This window comes from Pelodiscus sinensis, chromosome 5 (genome assembly GCF_052426305.1).
Source record: "Pelodiscus sinensis isolate ZL-2025 chromosome 5, ASM5242630v1, whole genome shotgun sequence".
In the NCBI taxonomy this organism is placed as follows: Eukaryota; Metazoa; Chordata; order Testudines; family Trionychidae; genus Pelodiscus; species Pelodiscus sinensis.
The window spans coordinates 62,490,051-62,509,440 of NC_143056.1; the positions used below are offsets into that span (position 1 = coordinate 62,490,051).

Sequence of the window (19,390 nt, forward strand, 5' to 3'; positions counted from 1 at the left end):
TAAATTTTGATTATTATAGATGAAAATAATTTTCCATCAGTTTGTGAGTGTACAATTAAATCAAAATGTGCTGTTTACCAATGAAAAATGTAATTATTCCAAGCTTATCTGTAACAGAAAGCAGCTCAGTTGAGCTTGTTAAAATAAGACCATTCTAATAAGTCCCTGCAACAAGCAGGGAGACAGCCAAGCTGTACCATCTCACCTCAGAAACTGAGGTCAAAAGACCCCTTTGCAAAATGCCTAGACGTTACTCCTTCCTCCCTGGGAAAGTGGATAGTTTTGTGAGGTTACTCTCTCTACAGGAACAAACCCAGATTTTGTCCATTATCACTGGGTGATGGAAGCAAATATTACAACCACCATAGCAGGGATTTTTCAGGTTACAATAACAGAAGAAAGCCCATTAACATCCCATATCAAAGTGGAGGCCATATGTCTCCCTCACTGTGGAAGTCCAAGTGCCTTCCTAATCCACTCTTGTCTGCAGTGTTATTGTAGCAGGTTGGTCCCAGGATATTAGTGAGACAAGATGGGTGAGGTCATGTCTTTTACTGACCCAACCTCTGCCGATGAAGGAGTCAAGCTTTTGAGCCCCACCGAGGTCTTCTTCAGGTCTGGGCAGAGCAGCACACAGCAGACAGAAGCACACTGCTGTTCTCCCTGAAACAATGAGAAGCCCAGATGTGTTTCCTGCCATAGAAAAGCAGCTAGTCTATAATAAAGAGATGCCCAAATGTTCTTCTGTAACCTCCAAGTGTATACACTTGCCTGCAGCAGAGGGGCAGCCCAGGTATTTGCCAATAACAAAAGGGACGAGAAACCGCTACAGGTAGGATTTTGCCACACCAGAGAGCAGCTTTTTGCTATCACTCATAACTACAGGTAGCAAATTCACTGCTGTAAGAAAGCGGAGCCGATATTGCGAGCGGGTTGGGATTCTTCCTCCTTAGCCAGCGCGCTAGACAGTGGGAGTCAGATCTTCCTTGTACCCTTTGTAACGAGGTAGACCCCTGTCCCCTAACCATCTGGGCGAGAGGAAAAGGCTGCACGTGTACCCCTCGTACAGAGGGACTTGAGCCTTTTTACTGTGGAGGAATTACCTGTCCCACTGAGCGTCCTGGGAGGAGATTGTGACTGAGGTCCATGAGCCTAGGAGGGATTTCAGGCAGGCTGCTAAATAATCATCGATAATCCCCTCCTTGCAGCAATAATGGAAATCGAGATGCTTCAATTCTTATACAGACCAAAAAGCAACTGTCGACGAGGATGGGATTCGAACCCACGCGTGCAGAGCACAATGGATTAGCAGTCCATCGCCTTAACCACTCGGCCACCTCGTCACACAACCCTATGTGCTCCTCCAGTCTATAAGAAACATCTCTAGCTAGGCTTAGCATCTGTCTATAGTTTTTAGAACCTGTGTACAATCCAAACACGTTCCTATGACTGAACGAACAACCCACCCGGCCGCGCTTCTTCCTCAGGAGCCGGGGATCGCAGAGATCGTTTGGGATGAGGCATTAACATGCAGTTCGTAGACCCGACTGAACGGAGGCCGCCATGTTGTACGGAAATTCGGAGGCCGCCATGTTGTACGGAAATTCGGAGGCCGCCATGTTGTACGGCGACGGCCGATTCGGTGTGCCAGGAGCCCAGGGCGCACGCGCAAGAATAGGCGGTTAGGTTTGAATAGTTACGCGGCGGCCTCGGCCGAGCCTGATGGACGCCGCGGGACTAGGCGGCGGCGAAGAGGCGCTGGTGCCCTGAGGGCCGGGTTTGGCGCGCACGGTGAGGGGTCCTGGATGCCGCTGGCGGCTCTCGAGGGGCCGGGCGCGGGCTCTGTGGGGCGGGGGCGAGCCCGGCCCGGCTCCGTGCAGGGCGGGTCCCGTGAGCGGTGGGCACGCGCCGGGCAGGTCTCGGGCCGGGCGGGGGCTCCCTGGGGCCCGACGGGTCTCTCCGGGCCCGGGGGCGGAGCGCTTCCTGGGGCTGGCGGCCCGTCGTGCGGCGACTTGCAACACGGCACGGCCGGGCCGGGGGTGTCCGCAGCAAAGGCCGAGCTCGGAGGGTCCCGCCCAGGCCGGTCTCTGCTTTTGTGCTGTGCAGCAAATCTGCCCGCGCTAGCCGGTCAGTCCTCAAAACTCCCCTCCGTGCCGGGCCAACGCTGCCGCCCCCACTGCCCATTGGGGCAGCTTCTCAGCCAAACGAGCAATTGGGGGGCACCCCAATGCCACCTGTCTGGCCCACTAATAAATTGTGCATGGAGGAAGGTCATTGGGATCGTTTCCGTGCTAACGTTATAAAGCCCGGGGGGGTGTCAACTATTTTGTGCCATTATTTTGTTCCTCACCTATTCATAGGCAGCGTCTATGTTCGAAGCTTTAGTTGCTATGCTAATATTGCTTGAGGGAGTGTGATTCTTTAGTGACATTTCTCTACTGGCAAAAGCCCTAGTGCAGATGATACCAGTATAACAGTGTTTTTGTTGGTATGGCTTATTTCTCATATATGCAGGGCTATTGTTGTGTAGGTCCTAGGGAATTAAAGACAAGGTGGGTAAGGTAATCCTTTAATTGTACTGACTTCTGGTGAGGGAAATCTGTAAGGTTATATTTACATGTACAGTGTTGCAGCAGTGCAACTATTTTAATTCAGCACATCTAACGAAGCTTCTCTGTACCAATGGGAGAGTTCTCCTCTCCCATCAGCACAAAACTTCCCACCCCCATGAATGAAATAAGCTATGTCAACAGGAGAGGCTCTCTCACCAACCCAGTGTCGTGCACAGTGGCTTTTATGTTGCTTAGGGGATGGAATATTCACATGCCTGAGACACATACATTTTGCTCCCATATTCAGTAGTTTATACATAGGCTATGTGCAAAAGGTTGTCCCTCTCTTTCTGATCTGGGAAGCAGCATACTCTGTAGGCACTAGCACTTCTGTCCATAAAACATGTCTGTCAGGGGTGTGGAAAAAAACACGCCATGACCGACAAAAGCACTGACAGAGTCTGTAGTGTAGATGGAGCCTTTGTCACAGCTAAATACAAGGTGGAAAAGATTGTTTAACATAAGTAGCTAACATATTTCAAGGAACCATTGGTGGTGCAGTGGCCAATGAACACCTCCCAGTCATAGAGGGGAAAGGAAAGGTAAGGCGAGGGGAAAAAAAGATGGAGGAGAGGAGTTATAGATTGTGGTAATGCATCATGTATTCAGTATGTATTCAGTCCATGATTGTTAGTGTCTAGTAAAGTCATGAATTTAACTTCCCAGGTTCATCTTTGGAAGGTGTTGTGCAGGTTTCCTTTGAGGATGGGTGCTGCAACATCAAATGCAGAGTGATTGTTTTGTGTATCTGTGAAGGTAGGTGTGCCAATCTGTGGCTTTTTGCATATAGTTGTCTGAAGGGTTCAGCTGATGAAGCTGATCGTGGTTTCCAGGAAATTGATGCTAATGTGGAAGTGTTCTAAAGAGAATTTAATGGATTGGATTGTAGTTGTTGAAAATTGCCCGGCACAGATGTTTAATAAACTGGTAACGTAGGTTAGAAAATGTGTACTTTCAGTGCTCTTTGCTTTTCTGTGGCTAGTCATAGTTGGAGATAAACATTATAATTCAATGACAAAAAGCTGAAGCAAAATGCAGAGTTAAGTTTGCTTGGTGATATGCCATCTCCTTGCAGGGCATTGAGCTGAGCAAAACTTTTAACTTCTGAACCCCAGGAAATGTTGAATCAAGGTTGCCTACGTATTTGTTTTCTGCCTTACTCACTCCATCTGGAGTGTAGATTGATGACATGTGCAATGTTCCCTCTAATCTTTTCCATCCATGTGTAGACTTTTTCCACTCGTGTATGAAATACATTTCTGTATGCACAGAGGCATGTGTGAATGCTCACCACCAGTAGAAACAAAAGAGCTAGTTGTAGATGTGTTACTAATCAGCTGGGCGACATTTGAATCTCTCCAGAGCAGCCGCACAAATGTACAGCTTACAGGTACACTGGGCAGGTGTAGCTGTACTGAATACTCCTAGAATTTTGCAGAAGTTAATTTGTGCACTGAGAATTTCTTTTACCCACAGAAATGAGTTGCAGTGCTTCTGACAGCCACTGGAACTGGCAGAGCCCAGCTCATACAGAGAAGATGCTGCTGGGGGAGGGAGCTAGAGGGTTTCTGAGAGCTGCAGTTCCCCACATGCCTTGAGGGAAGGAAGCAGAGGTGCACAGTAAACTCCATTCAGTCCTAGGACCGGCATCAGGCTGTTTCTCTCTCTCAGTTCCTGGGCTCTGATGATAGGGAGGTGGGTGTCTGATTTGGGGGGGGCCCATAGCTGGGCTCTGTGGGGGTGGAGTGTGACGGGCCGGGTCTGGGCACCGCTGACGGCATCCGCTCTGGGCGAATTGCTCAAACTCAGGGCTCCTTACAACCCCTGACTGGAGACTTTTCCTAAATAGGCCACAAACCAGTCACACCGAGTGCTTCAGCTGCCAATCCAGCCAGCAGGAAGCCTCATGAGCAAAACCTCTGATACTCCAGCTCTCCCTGTGCCACAATCAGCCCGGGGCCTAACACACAGGTGAGGGGTTATAGAACCTAATCTCACCTACCCCGAAGGGATTCTTCCAGTCCCAAAGAACCAGCCACAGTTCCCAGTCAATTTACATCTTGGATCTTATCCACAAGGGCACGGTTGGCCAGTCCCTTAGAATCTAAAATCTGAAGGTTTGTTAATAAAAGAAAGAAAAGGTGGAGAGTATGGTTAAAGAAAATACATTACATGAATCGAATCATGAAGTTCTCAATGCAGGCTCTTAGCAGAGATGTTACAAATGGCTATCTTAAAAGTCTCTGATGTACATCCTATGTCAGGATGGGTCCACGATTCTTCCTAGCTCTCTGTACTTCGCAAGGCTGCATCTGGGATGAAGAGCAGAATTGGAGTCAAGATGGAGATTGCCACATGGCCTTTATATACCTCTCCTGGCATCTTCCTGGCCAGAGCAGGTCACATGGTCCAGTGACCTATCCCTGTGTCCCATGTCAGCAGTCATCAAATACTGGTTGGCTTGCAGGTCCCAGACACATTCCTCAGGTGTGTATTCACCTCTCTGAGAGCCTTGTCCCTGGAGCCTTGCTAATTAGCATAGACACCGAACGAATATTCCTGGCACATTGTTCTGTCTCAGAGAATCTTCCATTATTAACACAGAGTACATATTTATAACTCCATATATAGATATCACCAGGGCTCGCAGAACTGCGGCGAGTCCCGCTTGTCAGCTGCGCTGTCCGGCGATCTGCGCATGCGCATATTGTTCTGCGCATGCGCAGATCGCTGAAACCCGGCTCTTCCAGGTTACAATCTACTCCCCATTTGTCGAGCCCTGGATATCACACAAATACATGAAAAGCATTTACAGAATCAGTAAAACACAAGCTTTCATTTGACACCTCACATGGCCCCCTTTGTACATACAGACAGTCCCCGGGTTACGTACAAGATAGGGACTGTAGGTTTGTTCTTAAGTTGAAACTGTATGTAAGTTGGAACTGGCATCCAGATTCAGCCCCTGCTGAAACTGACCAGCAGCTGACTACAGGAAGCCCGAGGCAGAGTTTCTGTGCCCCAGGCTTCCTGGGATCTGCCTCTGATCAGTTTCACAGGCTGAATCTGGACGCCAGTTCTGACTTACATACAGATTCAACTTAAGAACCCCAGGCGTCCCCAAGTCAGCTGCTGCTGAAACTGATCAGTGGCTGATTCCAGGAAGCCCGGGGCAGAGCAACTCTGCCTCGGGCTTCCTGTAGTCAGCGCTGGTCAGTTTCAGCAGCGGCTGAATCAGGACGCCTGGGGCAGAGCAGCTGGGGTGCTGCTGGGTTGGTCCAGTAGCGCCCAGAGCGGTGCTGCGGGACCAACCGGCAGCGCCCTAGCTGCTCTACCACAGGCGTCCAGAGAAAAGCCGGGTCTGCTGGGGGCGGGGGTACTAGCTGTGCCCCCGCCCCCCCCCAGCAGACCAGGGGGACGTGGGCAGCGGACCGAGAAGCACCGCGGTTCCGCCGCCTGGGTCCTCCGCAGCTTTGCTCAGCGTCTCCCTGGAGCAGACCAGGGAGACGGGGAGCAAAGCCGCGGAGCACGCGGGCAGCAGACAGACCAGACGCGCCACGGCTGTCCCGCTGCTGGCGTCCTCAGAGGCTTTGCTCCCTGTCTCCCTGGTCTGCTGGTCTCCAGCAGACCAGGGAGACGGAGCAAACCCTGTTCGTAACTGCGGATCCGACATAAGTCGGATCCGCGTAACTCGGGGACTGCCTGTACTTTGGGGCAAACACCCTCTCCCATGGGTGCAGCAGTGATCTGGCTTCTCCCTTTAAAATCCAGTAATGTGACATGGAGGGAGACAAGTATCTAGACAAAGAGCAGGGCTCTGAGGGGTCAGGGGTATCTGGCTGTTAGGCTGGGAGGGGTTGGTTGTAGGGATGTAAGTGACTAGTTGACTACCCAGTAAACCTAGGTCCCACCCACTTGCTGCCTCTGTATCAGAGACTCCAAGAGGGGAAAGCAGTAGCCATTGCTGAGGGGGGCTGTCTTGAAAGTCGGTTCCCCCAGCACCGTCTCCGGGAAGGGGAGGCAGAGGTGCAGTGGAGGATATGGCGCAAGCCAGAACCAAAGCAGTCCCTGCTCATGCCAGGTCCCGACTGCTGCACCTTTTGTACTTTCAAAGGGAGAGGCACAGTAGTCAGGACCCTGCACAGGTGGCTTTTGTGCATTTCAAAGGCAGAGGCTCAGCAGGATAGCGAGCGCCTCCCTTATAGACTAATCGAGTAGTTGATGAAAATTCCATCGACTACTCGATTAGCTGATTAATCAGAATTTAACATCTCTAGTTGGCTGTATTGGGGAGCTATGGGTGAGAGAGGAGCTGTGGGTAACTAGTGATTGTGACCTGCTCCACTAATAGCAAGGGTGTGGCAGGGACTGGGTATTATATCTTCATGTGATTTCTCTATTGTTTTGACATTTAGCTGTTTTTTGGATTTTATTGTTGTCTCTTACAGGAAAAGCACTCCCTTCAGAAATGGACAGGATTTATTCAGAATCAAATGATGAAAAGTAAGTTGAAGTTTCCAAACTGAGAATTTTAAGGTGCAAAACATTGTTTTGTTTTAGTGGATAAATATTTTTTTCCTGTCTTTGGCGCTATACACAGCAACTGTTTCAAGAGATTCTAACTTCTCCATTAAACCTAAAGGACAGAGGGTTCATTTTTGTTTTCTAGAATTAGGATAAGCTCTGCTAAGAGAGTTTGGATTAAATTATTTTCTAAACATAAAAACAATGAAATCCTGTCTAGGGATGTAAGTGACTAGTCGACTATCCGATAAGCATAAGCTTATTGGATAGTTGGAGTAGTGAATTGACTAGTTGCTTCCCCTCCCCTTGCTGCTTCTATCAGAGAGAGGCAGCAAAGGGGGGAGCAGGAGCTGGTGCTGAGAAGAGCCAGCTGGCCGCCTCCATATGTGGGGGAGGGGTGCAGCAGGGAAACAGCATGGGTGGGGACTGAAGCAGGGCTCTTGTACGTTTCAAAGTCTGAAAGGGCTGCAGTGGGAACTAGCGTGCGTGCGGGGAGTTGCTAGAGTCCCCACTGGCCCCGTGCTTCTTGTGGCGCCCCTCCTTGCTGCCATTATGAGAAGCAGCAAGGGGGAGACAGGAGCCGGTGCCAGGGGAGAGCTGGCTTAAAAGCCTTAAAAACAAGAACCCAGCAGCTCTTACTACATTTAAAATGCAGAGCTGCAGCATGGATGGCTTCCGGAGCCGGCACGAGCCAGGAATGCTCAATCCTAGCTTAAGCTGGTTCCTTGAACTACCTGGCTGCAGCTCTGCAGTGCAGTCCTATTGACTAATCATATAGTTAACACAAATTGTATCAACTTTATGGTTAGTGTGGTAACTGTGTTTTAACATCCTTAATCCTGTCCATTTTAGAAATTTTTAAATGGTAGTGTTGCTGAAGAACAATATCCCTTGTGTGGGTTTGAGCTATAACAGTTTCTCTTTTTTCTCTCAGTGATCATACAGAACGCATCAGAAGACAAAGGCTTTCTTCAGTGAGTGTGACTTTGAGTAAGATCATTTATCAGTAGTGGAAACGGGTAAAAACGGGCCTACTTTTCTCACTAGCATATGGAAAATCCTCAAAGTCAAACGAGAATGAGATGTCTATACCGCTCTTTCTAATGGTCATTCTAGTTGCTTTTATAGTACACCATGGCCACTTAACCAGTAAGACTCTATGATGGATTAAAATGTAGGATGCTCACCATACCAATGTAAGTTGCCTGCTACATTGATTTAATAAGTCCACTTCTGTGAGAAACATACTGCTGAAGTTGATATAGTTAAGTCAGTATGGGAACATTGTGTTGCTTACATTGCCTTTTATCACATGGGGCTGACAGCCAGAGCCCATCACTGCCCTCCAAATGTGGAAGTGTTGGTGCTGGGAAGTAGAGTCTCACCCCTGCTCCTAGTGAAGGATTGAGGAAGGTGGGGAGAAGAGCCCTAGCCCACACTGCCTTGCAGTGAGACCTTGTATGCTTATTTGCATTTAAAATTCCTAAGAGGTTTTAAGAGTTGCTGTACTCCCAACTTCCTGTGGTCATTAATATCTTTAAAAATACATCTTTTCTGTACCAAAATGTACTACCAAATTAGTCTTACTGTTTCATCCATTTTCTAATGTCCCAGTCCTGTGCACTACTTTTCTCAGATGGAGTTTTGTACTGACTTGTTCTTTAGAAATCATCATATAAAACTCATTTGTGGTAGGCAGAGTTCTAGAAGTCAGAAGCAGCAATGTATGTGCTTGATTAGCATTCTGGTCATAGTAGAGAAGAGAGATGGTTTGTGTTTGAAACATGTCAATTTGTTAATTTTCTAAGTGCCTGATCTTTTGTAGTAGGCCAATAGTTGAAGCTGAATAAATCATCATCTCAATTATTCCAAATATTTCCTTCTAGATTTTAAAAGCTCCACGGAGTCCTCTCAAGGACCTTGGGAGTGGGAATGAATTTACTCAGGTAGGCATTGACTTTGTTTTTTACCTGTCAATACTTTTAATGGTTGCAGTCTGTTCTGAACAAATGTCACTGAATGATTCACCTCACTGGTATAGCTGCACATGTAGAAACTCTTGTTATAACTGCTTCAGGAATCTGAATATTTCAATTGCTAAAATTTCATGGATTTCCTGTAACATTTATCTGATAGTTTGTAGGCTGAATGAAGTGTTTTTCAGTCAGCTTTTTACTTTTTATGTTTTACTTAACAAAAGCAAACTTCCTGGAAATAAAAAGAGGGAAGAGAGTAGGGATGGAATAATGTAGCAGGTTAAACAATTATGCTACCTCTATGTGCATTTCCCACACATACTCCTGCCTCCCTCCCTGGCTCTGCCAGTGAATATTTAGAGGGCTGGCCAACAGCCTGGCTCAATTTTGGCTTGCGCTGGTCCTGGGGGCTGCCCTGCTACGGTTCTGCAAGGAAAGTATTATTGCAGAGGTAGCTCCTGGGACCTGGCACAAGTGGAGTGCTTGCAGTGTTAATCCTTATCGATTGTGTAGTTGACACCAGTTTTGTCAGCTACACAATTAACAAATTACAGTAAAAATCTAATAGTCCGACATCCAGTTGTCCGGCACTCCTGGTAGTCCAGCATCAACTGGAACCTGGCCTGCGCTGTTCTGCTCACGGTCCTCAGCGCACACAGTGTCCAGCTTACATGTGCTAGCAGCCGGCCACTGAGCACAGGCAGCTGCTTCAGGACCCGGACATAAGGTTGGTGGAGAAGGGGGTTGGGTGACAGCAGGGAGGGGAGATGTTTGGCTCTGGGGAAGGGAAGGGGATTGGGTTGCACATGGCGTCCTGGCCAGCTCATTGAAAAGCCGGCTGCTCAGCGCATGTGCTCCAGTGCCTGGAGGGAGACGCGTGGCTCTACTGGTGGCTCCAGGACCCGAGCATAATGGGTGGGGAGGGGATTGGGTTAGGTGTATGCCCCCTTATAGTACCTCCTGGTACTCCGGCATATCTGATAATCTGGCACCACCTAGGTCACAAAGGTGTCGGATTATTGGAAGTCTACTGTACGTGCTTCTTAACATCCCTAGAAGAGTGATGACCAGCCATTAGTAGATATTACTTCTCTTTGTTACAGTCAGTAACATTTAGTTTTAAGGATAATTAGTGTTGTAGCAGTTAAAATTATTTTACATATGTAAAGCTAAAATCAACATATAAAAAACTGGGCAGTAAGCTCTCTAAGGTAGAGGTGGAGAACCTTTGGCCCACAGGCCAGATCTGGCCCCATGCTTAATTTCATTCAGCCCGTGGGGCAACTCTATATGCCACAGGCTGGAAGTCTTGAACCTCCTTCTTTCCCCTCCCACATGGTTCGACTAGAGCTGCAAGTGATGGCTGATAGCAATCTGGGAAGCTCCACGTGCTACCTTGTCTGCAGTGCTGCGTTATCAGCTCCCATTGGCTGGAAGCCACGGGCAATGGGAATTGTGGGTACGGCATCTGCAGGCAAGGGTAGCATGGGAGCCACCTGTTCTCCCCCCCCTACCCCTTCCAGGTTGCAGCATCACGTGCTGGCCACTTCCAAATCTGGAAACTGCTGGAGGTAAGTACCCCACAGCCCCTCCAGCACCTGAGCCCACTCCTGCACCCCAACCCTCAGCCCTAACCTGGAGCCCCTCCTGTACCTTGAATCTCTCATTTTGGTCCTATTCCAATTACAAAGTTGCCAGTTTTTCTACTAGATGCCAATGGCATCAATTCTGTCTTGGAAAACCTAATTCTAAAGCCTAGGCCAGGGGAAGACCCAAGCCTTCCTTCTGCTTTACCCCTTCTCCCGCTTCTCCATGTGGCTATGTGTGGCTTGCAGCTGACTTTTTTTTTTTTCCAGGAGGTCATTGGCCCCTGGTAGGAAAAAGGTTCCCTATCCCCATTTAAGATTAATATTTTCTTTTTATTCAAAGTAACTTTTGTTTCTTGATTTAGTTCAAGTATACAATGTCTGCCATCACACAGTACATGTGGACATAGTCTCAGCTGCTCTGCAAACTTGTAATATGCTTCTTTAAATCTGAGCTCCTAGATTTACATGGACTACACTGTTTGTTACATTATGATAAATATGGATGTGGAAAATGTAACTTAATTAACAGAAGGAGTTTGCTGAGTACTTGTGGTTTTCATTGATCACAGAATCTAAATTTTCAATTGCTTGCTTGTCTCATTTTTCACTGAGTGCGAGAAAGATGTGTATAGGATGCTAATATTTGACCTTTGAGCTTTTGAATGTGGCTAGTTTAGTTTCTATATCTTTCTTTTATGATCTATTACTTAATGACTATCTTGGCCATTTTGCTTTGTTTCTTCTATTACTCTTTAAAAAATACTACTGTCTGCCAACACAGTCTGTCCTATATCTTTTACAGGTTTTCCACCTATGGCCGATGGGTCTCTGGGGCTCCACAGATTTCCAAAGGGGATCCATGCTTCCATTTGAAATATTTTAGGGGTATGCAAATGAGAGAGGGTGAAAACCATTGATGTAAAGGGCAGGGAAAAGGGGCACAACTGATCAAGCTGTTATCTTCATATTTACTGAGTGGCAAGAGCAACTCTTGGTTTATCTTCCAATTACAATGGGTCTTAAGGAATATGACTCTGTATATGTTTACTGTAAATAAAACAATTTGGATATTTTCCAACACTTTAGGCAAATGAAGCCTGAGATACTTACATATATAGTACATATGAGCAATCTGGTTCTTGTGAAGAATAGCTTGCAATCCACAATGTAAGGAATCTTCCCAATAGTAAATGTGTCTTTAAACTGTCAAGGTTTCTATTGAGAGATGTTGTTCAATGTAAAGCCACCATTTCTTAAGCAGTTTGACTTTACCCATAATTGTTCATGTTGCTGGCATTATTTATAATTTTTGCAGTGCATTTAGAAGATTTTAATGGAATTAGTTTTGTTGCAGTAATTCATAACAGGGTCCAAATAAGTCTTTTGTGTATTCCCTTAAATAAGTGATCTGCAATCTTGCTAAGATTCAGAGCCACTTGATCTGTGAATGGGGTCAAAGTCCTAGTGCTGTGAAGTCCTAACATTCCATTGCAGTTTACCTTATGATAGTGTCATCACAGTGACACAATACAAACAGTGCTGTTGCAAGACAAGAAGCAATGGACGTAAATTGCAAGAGAGGTTTAAGTTGAACATCAGAAAAAACGTCCTGCCTGTCAGGGTGGTTGAACACTGGAATAAAATGCCTGGGGGAGGGGGAGTGAGGTGTGGAATCTTCATCACTGCAGATATTGAAGAGCAGGTTAGACAGACACTTGTCAGGGATGATCTAGATAGTGCACGGTACTGTCATGAGGGCAGGGAACTGGACTCGATGACCTCTCGGGGCCCCTTCCAGTATTCTATGTCACTGGGCTATGGTTACTTTGTGATTCTCGGATACATCCTTTTCTCTTCCCATGATAGTGAGGATGACAAATCTTTGTTTCTTCCCATCCTTCTTGGCTACTTGATAGGATTGAGAGAGATTCTGTAAATCTCTTACTCAGCACCGTATGCATTTTCTAGTGTATCAGTAATGCTCTATTTACTGTGCCTGCTAGATGCCTGATTTTTTTGAGGAGGATTCCACAGTAGTTGCTTGCTTGAGGGTGGGGATCTATAGTTAGGAAATGGGAAGTCTCAGAAAATCTGTAAATTGAATTACTATTCTTCTAGATAAATTAGGCCTGGCTATATTGAAATCTGAAACTGTGCTTCAGACACTTCCCATTAGCATGGGAAATAGTGTAAAAGATGTACTTTAAGGGCTGCATCCTTAATTCTGATTGGTTCTCTAACTTTATGGATTATATGGGAACTCCAGTTTTGTGTGTTCTGATGAGCTGTTAAAGATAATGACAGATGCAGGAGTCTGTTCCATGCTAGCCACCATGGATGTAGAGGCTCTCTACACCGACATCCCACATGTAGATGGTATACAAGCTGTCAGGAACAGTATTCCTGATGATGCCACAGCACAACTGGTGGCTGAGCTCTGTAACTTTATCCTTACACAACTATTTCAGATTTGGTGACACTATATATCACCAAACTAGTGGCACTGCTATGGGCACCCATAACAATATGCTAGCGTTTTTATGGCTGACATGGAACAACGCTTCCTCAGCTCTTGTCCACTAGTGCTTCTTCTCTTCATCATCTGGACCCATGGGAAGGAGGCTCTGGAAGAATTCCACTGTGATTTCATCAATTTCTACCCCACCATCAGCCTCAGCCTGGACCAGTCTACGCAAGAGATCCACTTCCTGGATACTACGGTGCAAATAAGCGATGGTCCCATAAACACCACCCTATACCAAAAATCTACTTACCGCTATGCCTATCTTCATGCCTCCTGCTTCCATCCCAGACACACCACACGATCCATTGTCTAGCAGCCAAGCACTAAGGTACAACCGCATTTGCTCCAACCTCTCAGACAGAGATAAACACCCACAAGATCTTCACCAAGCATTCTTGAAACTGCAATACCTGCCCGAGGAAACAGATTAACAGAGCCAGACGCGTATCCAGAAGCCTCCTACTACAAGACAAGCTCAAGAAAGAAACCAACAGCACACCACTGGCCATCACCTACTGGCCATCACCTAGTCCTCAGCTAAAACCTCCCCAATGCATCATCAGTGATCTACAACCCATCCTGGACAATGATCCTTCACTTTCACAGGCCTTGGGAGGCAGGCCAGTCCTCACCCACAGACAACCCGCCAACCTGAAGCAAATTCTCACCAGCAACTATACACCACAGTAACTCTAACTCAGGAACTAGTCCCTGCAACAAACCTCGGAGCCAGCTCTGCCCACATAGCTACACCAACGACACCGTCACAAGACCTAATCAGATCAACCACACAATCACTGGTTCATTCACCTGCACATCTACCAATGTAATATACACCATCATGTGCCAGCAAAGCCCCTCCACTATATACATTGGCCAAACTGGACGGTCCCTACGTAAAAGAATAATGGACACAAATCAGATATCAGGAATGGTAATATACAAAAACCTGTAGGAGAACTCTTCAATCTCCCTGGACACACAGTAGCAGATTTAAAGGTAGCCATCTTTCAACAAAATCTTCAAGACCAGACTTCAAAGAGAAACTGCTGAGCTACAGTTCATCTGCAAATTTGACACCATCACTTAACGATTAAACAAAGACTGAATGGCTAGCCAACTACAAAAGCAGTTTCTTCTCTCTTGGTGTTCACACTTCCACATCCGCTGCTAGAAGTGGGCCTCATCTTCCCTGACTGAATTGACCTCATTATCTCTAGCCTTACTCTTGATAGGTACTCTTTTTTTATTATGCCTGTATATTTATACCTGCCTCTGGAATTTCCACTACATGCATCTGATGAAGTGGGTCTTTGTCCACAAGAGTTTATGCTCCAATAAATCTGTTCATCTATAAGGTGCCACAGGACCTCGTCGCTTTTGCCGATTCAGACTAACATGGCTACCACTCTGATATTTGTTCCATTTATTGTGTGCTCATCTTCTCCAAAGAATGGTTTGCTAGTTTATATGGAATAAGATTAACTGTCAGCTGTAAATCATATTGTTGTGTCCTCTTTATCTTCAGGATTATGACACTGGGAAGCGTCGGAAAAACTCTCGCCGTGTCAGTTTTGCAGATACCATAAAGTAAGTTTAATCTGAAGTACGGATTTGAAGGTTTAACTGGTGCGGGTGGGAAGGGGCTGCTCCAGCCCCATGGGAGTGGGCGGGAGCTCCTGCTGCAGACAGGGGTTGCTCTGGTCAGGCTGGAGCTGTGCCAATCAGGATGTCAGAGAAGCCCCTCCCTGCATGGTGCCCTTCCTTGCCTCAGGCAGGGGCTGCTCTGTCTGAGCTGGAGTAGCCTCTACATGCTGCAGGGGGCTCATCTCTGGCCCCCCCCAGTCGCCCTCTCCTTTGATCATATTGTTTAACCAGTTAGCCAATTAAATGGGATTTTACATTCCTAATCTGAAGGTTGCCAATCTACAGATTGTCTGTGATGTACATTTATACATAAACAATGAGATGGCGGCCAGTGAAACTGACAGGATTGTATAAATACATGAGAATTCATGTGAAGGAACTGAATATTATTGGTGGAGGGTTTAATTTGAGAGGGTCAGAGATCACAGGAATTTGAAGAAATTCTTAACCCATTCTGCCTGTCAGAAGAGTGGCTTTCATTTCAAGTGCAAAAAGTACCATGGGAGATTGGAGGTAAGTTCAGAAAGTTCTTGTCTTTCTGAATACTTGTATTCAAATACCTTGTAGAACCTACAATATAGAAAAGGCCTGAAATCAAAACTGATTTTTAACTTGCTTTTAAATAGGACATCCTTTGCTCCAGTAGAGAGAATTTTGTTAGTTTATAAAAATGGTTATTCTGTTTTTCAGAGTTTTCCAGACAGATCTTCAAACTAATGAGGAGCCAGAAAATACAGGTAAAAACTCCTTTCTTTTTCTATTACAAGGTCTAGAAATTTGTTGGCCAGTGAGGATGCCGCTTTATAGACAGAACTAAATCTGTCAGTCACTGATAGAGAAGCGTGGGGCCAACTGTATATGTAGCTTCATAAGGCTCAGAGAGCCCGTTAGTTAACAGATTTGTGGAGCTTGTAATGAAGGCCAAATCTACATGGACAAGTTACTGCAGAGTAAATCAGCCCCTAGTGCTGTAATTTTTCATGGTGCGTTTACTGGCAAGGCACTTAGTGCACACTAGTTCCAGAGTTTTTGCACTCTAGCTAAACCAACTTTGTGAGAAGCATAGAGCTTGCTGCACTCTGGGTAGTGCACTGGGGTGTCAGTGTGGACATCATGGTATTATACTGTGTCCTGACTAGCCTCTGGCACCCTACCCGTAATGACTGTTCTTGTCTCTCTGGTCATCTGTTTGAACTCTACTAGCCTGCTCTCAGGTGACCAACCCTCAGACACACCCTTTGTGTTCTTTTTGAAATGTGAAAGTCCTCTTCCTGTTTGCTCAATGCACGTGGTGTGTTCTCAGTGCATCTCTCCAGCTGGTCATGCCTGCTCCATGCCCTAGGACAGTGGTTCCCAACGTGGTGTCCGCGGGCACCATGGCACTGGCCGGGCCATTTCTGTGCACCTGCCGAGTGATTGGGGCGGCGCCAGCCCCGGGCGGATAGTACATGGACGGCTCTGCCCCTGGGCATGTGGTGCATGGGCTGTGCCGGCCCCAGGTGCGCTGGCATATGTGCATCCCCACTTCTGGGCACGCGACACAGGTGCGGCGCCGGTCCCAGGCATTCAGCGCATGAGTTGTCCCTTCCCCTGGGTGCGCGGCACAGGATTGGTGCCGGGCGCGTGGCGTAGGGGCAGCCCCACCCCTGGATGTGCGGCACAGGAGAGGTGTCAGCCCCGGGAGTGCAGCGCATGGGTGGCGCTGGTACTGGGCATGCGGTGTATGGGTGGCCCCGCCCCTGGGCTCATGCTCAGCCCCACCCCCGGGCGCCCAGCGCGTGAGTGGCCCTGTCCCCGGGCGACCGGCAGCCCCAAAAGGTTGGGGACCACTGCCCTAGGAGATCCCCTGCTTGGAGCCATGCTGAGGTGCTGGACTTCATCAGTGTTTAGGGAGAGGAGGCAGTCCAGTCCCAGTTTTGCTCCAGGCATAGGAATTATGATCCTTAAGGACAGATAACAAGGTGCATGTCTGAAAGGGGCCGTGACCATGACATGCTGCAATGTAGGGTCAAAGTGAAGGTGCTGTGAAATGCCTACCATAAGACATGGGAGCAAACCGCTGCTCTGGTGATGCATCCACAATCTGCAGATTCTACAAAGAGCCGGATGATATACTTGGAGGTGATCCCACCTCTACTCCAAAGACCGCTGTGAATACCTCAAAGGCTCAGGGGGCTCTGGGAGTGAACTGAGAGAGGAGGAGGAAGTTGTGGCAGACTGTGCTGAATGGGAGAGGGTCCCAGAGCCAGAGGAAGACTTGGCATCCATAGGGGCTTGCAGTCAAGAACTGTTTTGCACCCCCTGAAAGAGGCAAGCCACTCCCAGCCCTTGGTGGCTGTGGATGATGTGACTACAGGCAGTTCCCAAGTTACGTGGATCCGACTTACATTGGATACCTACATACGAACGGGGCTTTTTTCGTCGCGGAGGACGGGGGCGGCGGGACCGCCCAGACGTACCGCGGTCCCACCACCCGCGTCCTCCGTGGCGAGAAAAGCCGCTCCGCATCTCCCTGGTCTGCTGACCAGGGAGACGCGGAGCAAAGCCGCGGAGGACGCGGGCGGCGGGACTGGCGCGTCTCGGCGGTCCCGCCGCCCGCGTCTGCCTGGTCTGCTGGGGGGCCCAGGCTTTTCTCGCTGCGGAGGATGTCTTCCTGGTCTGCTATTGTGCCCCCCCAGCAGACCAGGCTTTTCTCACTGATGCCTGGGGTAGAGCAGCTGGGGCGCTGCTGGGTTGGTCCCCTCAGCGCCGAGGAGTGACGCTGCGGAGACCTACCCGGCAGCGCCCCAGCTGCTCTGTCCCAGGCGTCCAGATTCAGCCACTGTTGAAACTGACCAGCGGCTGATTCCAGGAAGCCCGGGGCAGAGCAGCTCTGCCTCTGGCTTCCTGTAGTCAGCCGCAGGTCAGTTTCAACAGTGGCTGAATCTGGACGCCAGTTCCCACTTGCATACAAATTCAACTTTAGAAGAAATCTACAGTCCCTATCTTGTACGTAACCCGGGGACTGCCTGTAGTAAGTGGGTTGGGTCTCAGGAAGCACACAAGTGACTTGATGAGAGTGGGAGGGTTACAGAAAGGAGGCTATTTTGTTCAGTGTGATGCTGCTACTAGCAGATGGTTGGTTAGTCAGATAGTTAACAGGCCATTGAGGCAATCTCTTGCATCTCGGTAATCTGTGTCTCAGACTTTATCTAAAGCTTCATGAAGCTTCCGTTCCACCCTTCTCAGATTAGCTGGTAAAGCAGATGTGGTATTTGACCCCTGAAGGGCCACTGTGCCATCAGAAGGGGGACCACCTCTGCATGAACACAAGCCACGCATTGTCCCAAATGGAACCTGTACTTGAAAAAAAGGCACTCCTTTGCTTCCCTTATCATTCTAAACAGTGAAATGTCTTCCAGGGTAAACACTGCCTGTGGAAATAAGTGGCCATTACTACTTTTGCCCCTCCTCCTCTGTGCTCTCCCCAGTTCACACCTGCCTAAAACACAGTATGGCCATGTGGAAATGAAAACCCCTTCTTGGCACCCTACTCAGCAAGGGATTTCCCTGCAAGTCTGCTACAAGGATTTTCCCTGCCTTTTTTCCTTTGCCCTACTGCACCAAGGAATACCGCCACAGCTAAGCTTTTTCCTAGCCCTTTTCCTTGTCCGGCTGCACTTAAGGTTCCCGCTGCTGCCACAGTGGTGAACTCACCATTTTGGGGCTCCTGTAATGTATGCTCACTCCAGGACAGTCAGGCAGTGCTAGATATGTGAACAGTGCAAGTGTTTCAAAAGCTTTGGGCTGTGTCTAGTGTTAACAGCGGGCCTTCTGTGACATGTTACAATTCTGGCCCTGCTAGAACTGGCTTCTGAATTCCAGTCTTAGGAAGTTCTAACACCTACAAAGCATCTGAGATGGGCAGGGAAGCGTTCAAGAAAGACTAGAGAGGAGTTTTTGCAAGATGTTCTAAGGACGGCAGACACCAAACAAAAAATTGCAAGAGTGGAGGGAGAGTGACAGGAGGGAGTGTAAGGAGAGCATGCAGTGGCTTCTAAACATTATGGAATGGCAAGTGGATACACTGGAGCTGATTGATGGCCCTGCACTCTTCCATCAGTGTGAGTTTAACAGTCGACTTTTCCACTCCAAAATGTTTGGCAACCAAATGAAAGTTGTCTGGAGTAGTCAGCTTCCATAAACGTTCCTATTACATATATTTAAGCAATTTAAATTCAGTTTCTACACACCTAGCAAAATATCCTTATCTCTACTCAAGCTCCCCAAAATTTGTGTAGCAAGTATCTGAAAAGAGTTAACAGAACTTCAAGCTGTTTAGTTCCTCTGGCTTTCTAACTTGAGGGGACATCAAAAGTAAAAAATGATAGAACCCCTTAATTCTTAACTGAATGCCTTGATGTAGCTTCTCATATTGGTGCTTTTAATAGTTGTGTTCTTGTTTTGTTTTTTAGAGAGAGCAACAAATGAAAGGAATCCAGTCCTATCCAACCAGTAAGTATGGAAAATTCTTTTTTT

The 19,390-nt window shown here is 47.6% G+C and overlaps 1 protein-coding gene and 1 non-coding gene across 6 annotated transcripts in view; one reads left to right on the top strand and one right to left on the bottom strand.

The window, feature by feature from the left end:
* Nucleotides 1–1,261: 1,261 nt before the first annotated feature.
* On the bottom strand, nucleotides 1,262–1,343 carry TRNAS-GCU (transfer RNA serine (anticodon GCU)). Its single transcript has one exon. It is a non-coding gene; the product is annotated as a tRNA-Ser (tRNA).
* A 301-nt stretch (nucleotides 1,344–1,644) lies between these two features.
* The window catches only part of KNL1 (kinetochore scaffold 1), a 51,688-nt gene continuing 33,942 nt past the window's right edge, over nucleotides 1,645–19,390 (top strand). For 2 of the 5 annotated variants that reach the window (XM_075927104.2, XM_089778478.1), the window contains exons 1-7: nucleotides 4,659–5,099; nucleotides 7,061–7,115; nucleotides 8,071–8,110; nucleotides 9,023–9,082; nucleotides 14,754–14,815; nucleotides 15,563–15,609; nucleotides 19,327–19,366. In XM_075927104.2, coding sequence (XP_075783219.2) covers nucleotides 5,045–5,099; nucleotides 7,061–7,115; nucleotides 8,071–8,110; nucleotides 9,023–9,082; nucleotides 14,754–14,815; nucleotides 15,563–15,609; nucleotides 19,327–19,366 — 359 coding nt within the window. In that variant the 5' untranslated portion in view covers nucleotides 4,659–5,044. Of the gene's footprint in view, nucleotides 1,792–3,278; nucleotides 3,369–4,461; nucleotides 4,584–4,658; nucleotides 5,100–7,060; nucleotides 7,116–8,070; nucleotides 8,111–9,022; nucleotides 9,083–14,753; nucleotides 14,816–15,562; nucleotides 15,610–19,326; nucleotides 19,367–19,390 lie in introns of those variants that run through there. The other 3 variants (XM_075927103.2, XM_075927101.2, XM_075927102.2) reach the window with 3 other exon arrangements.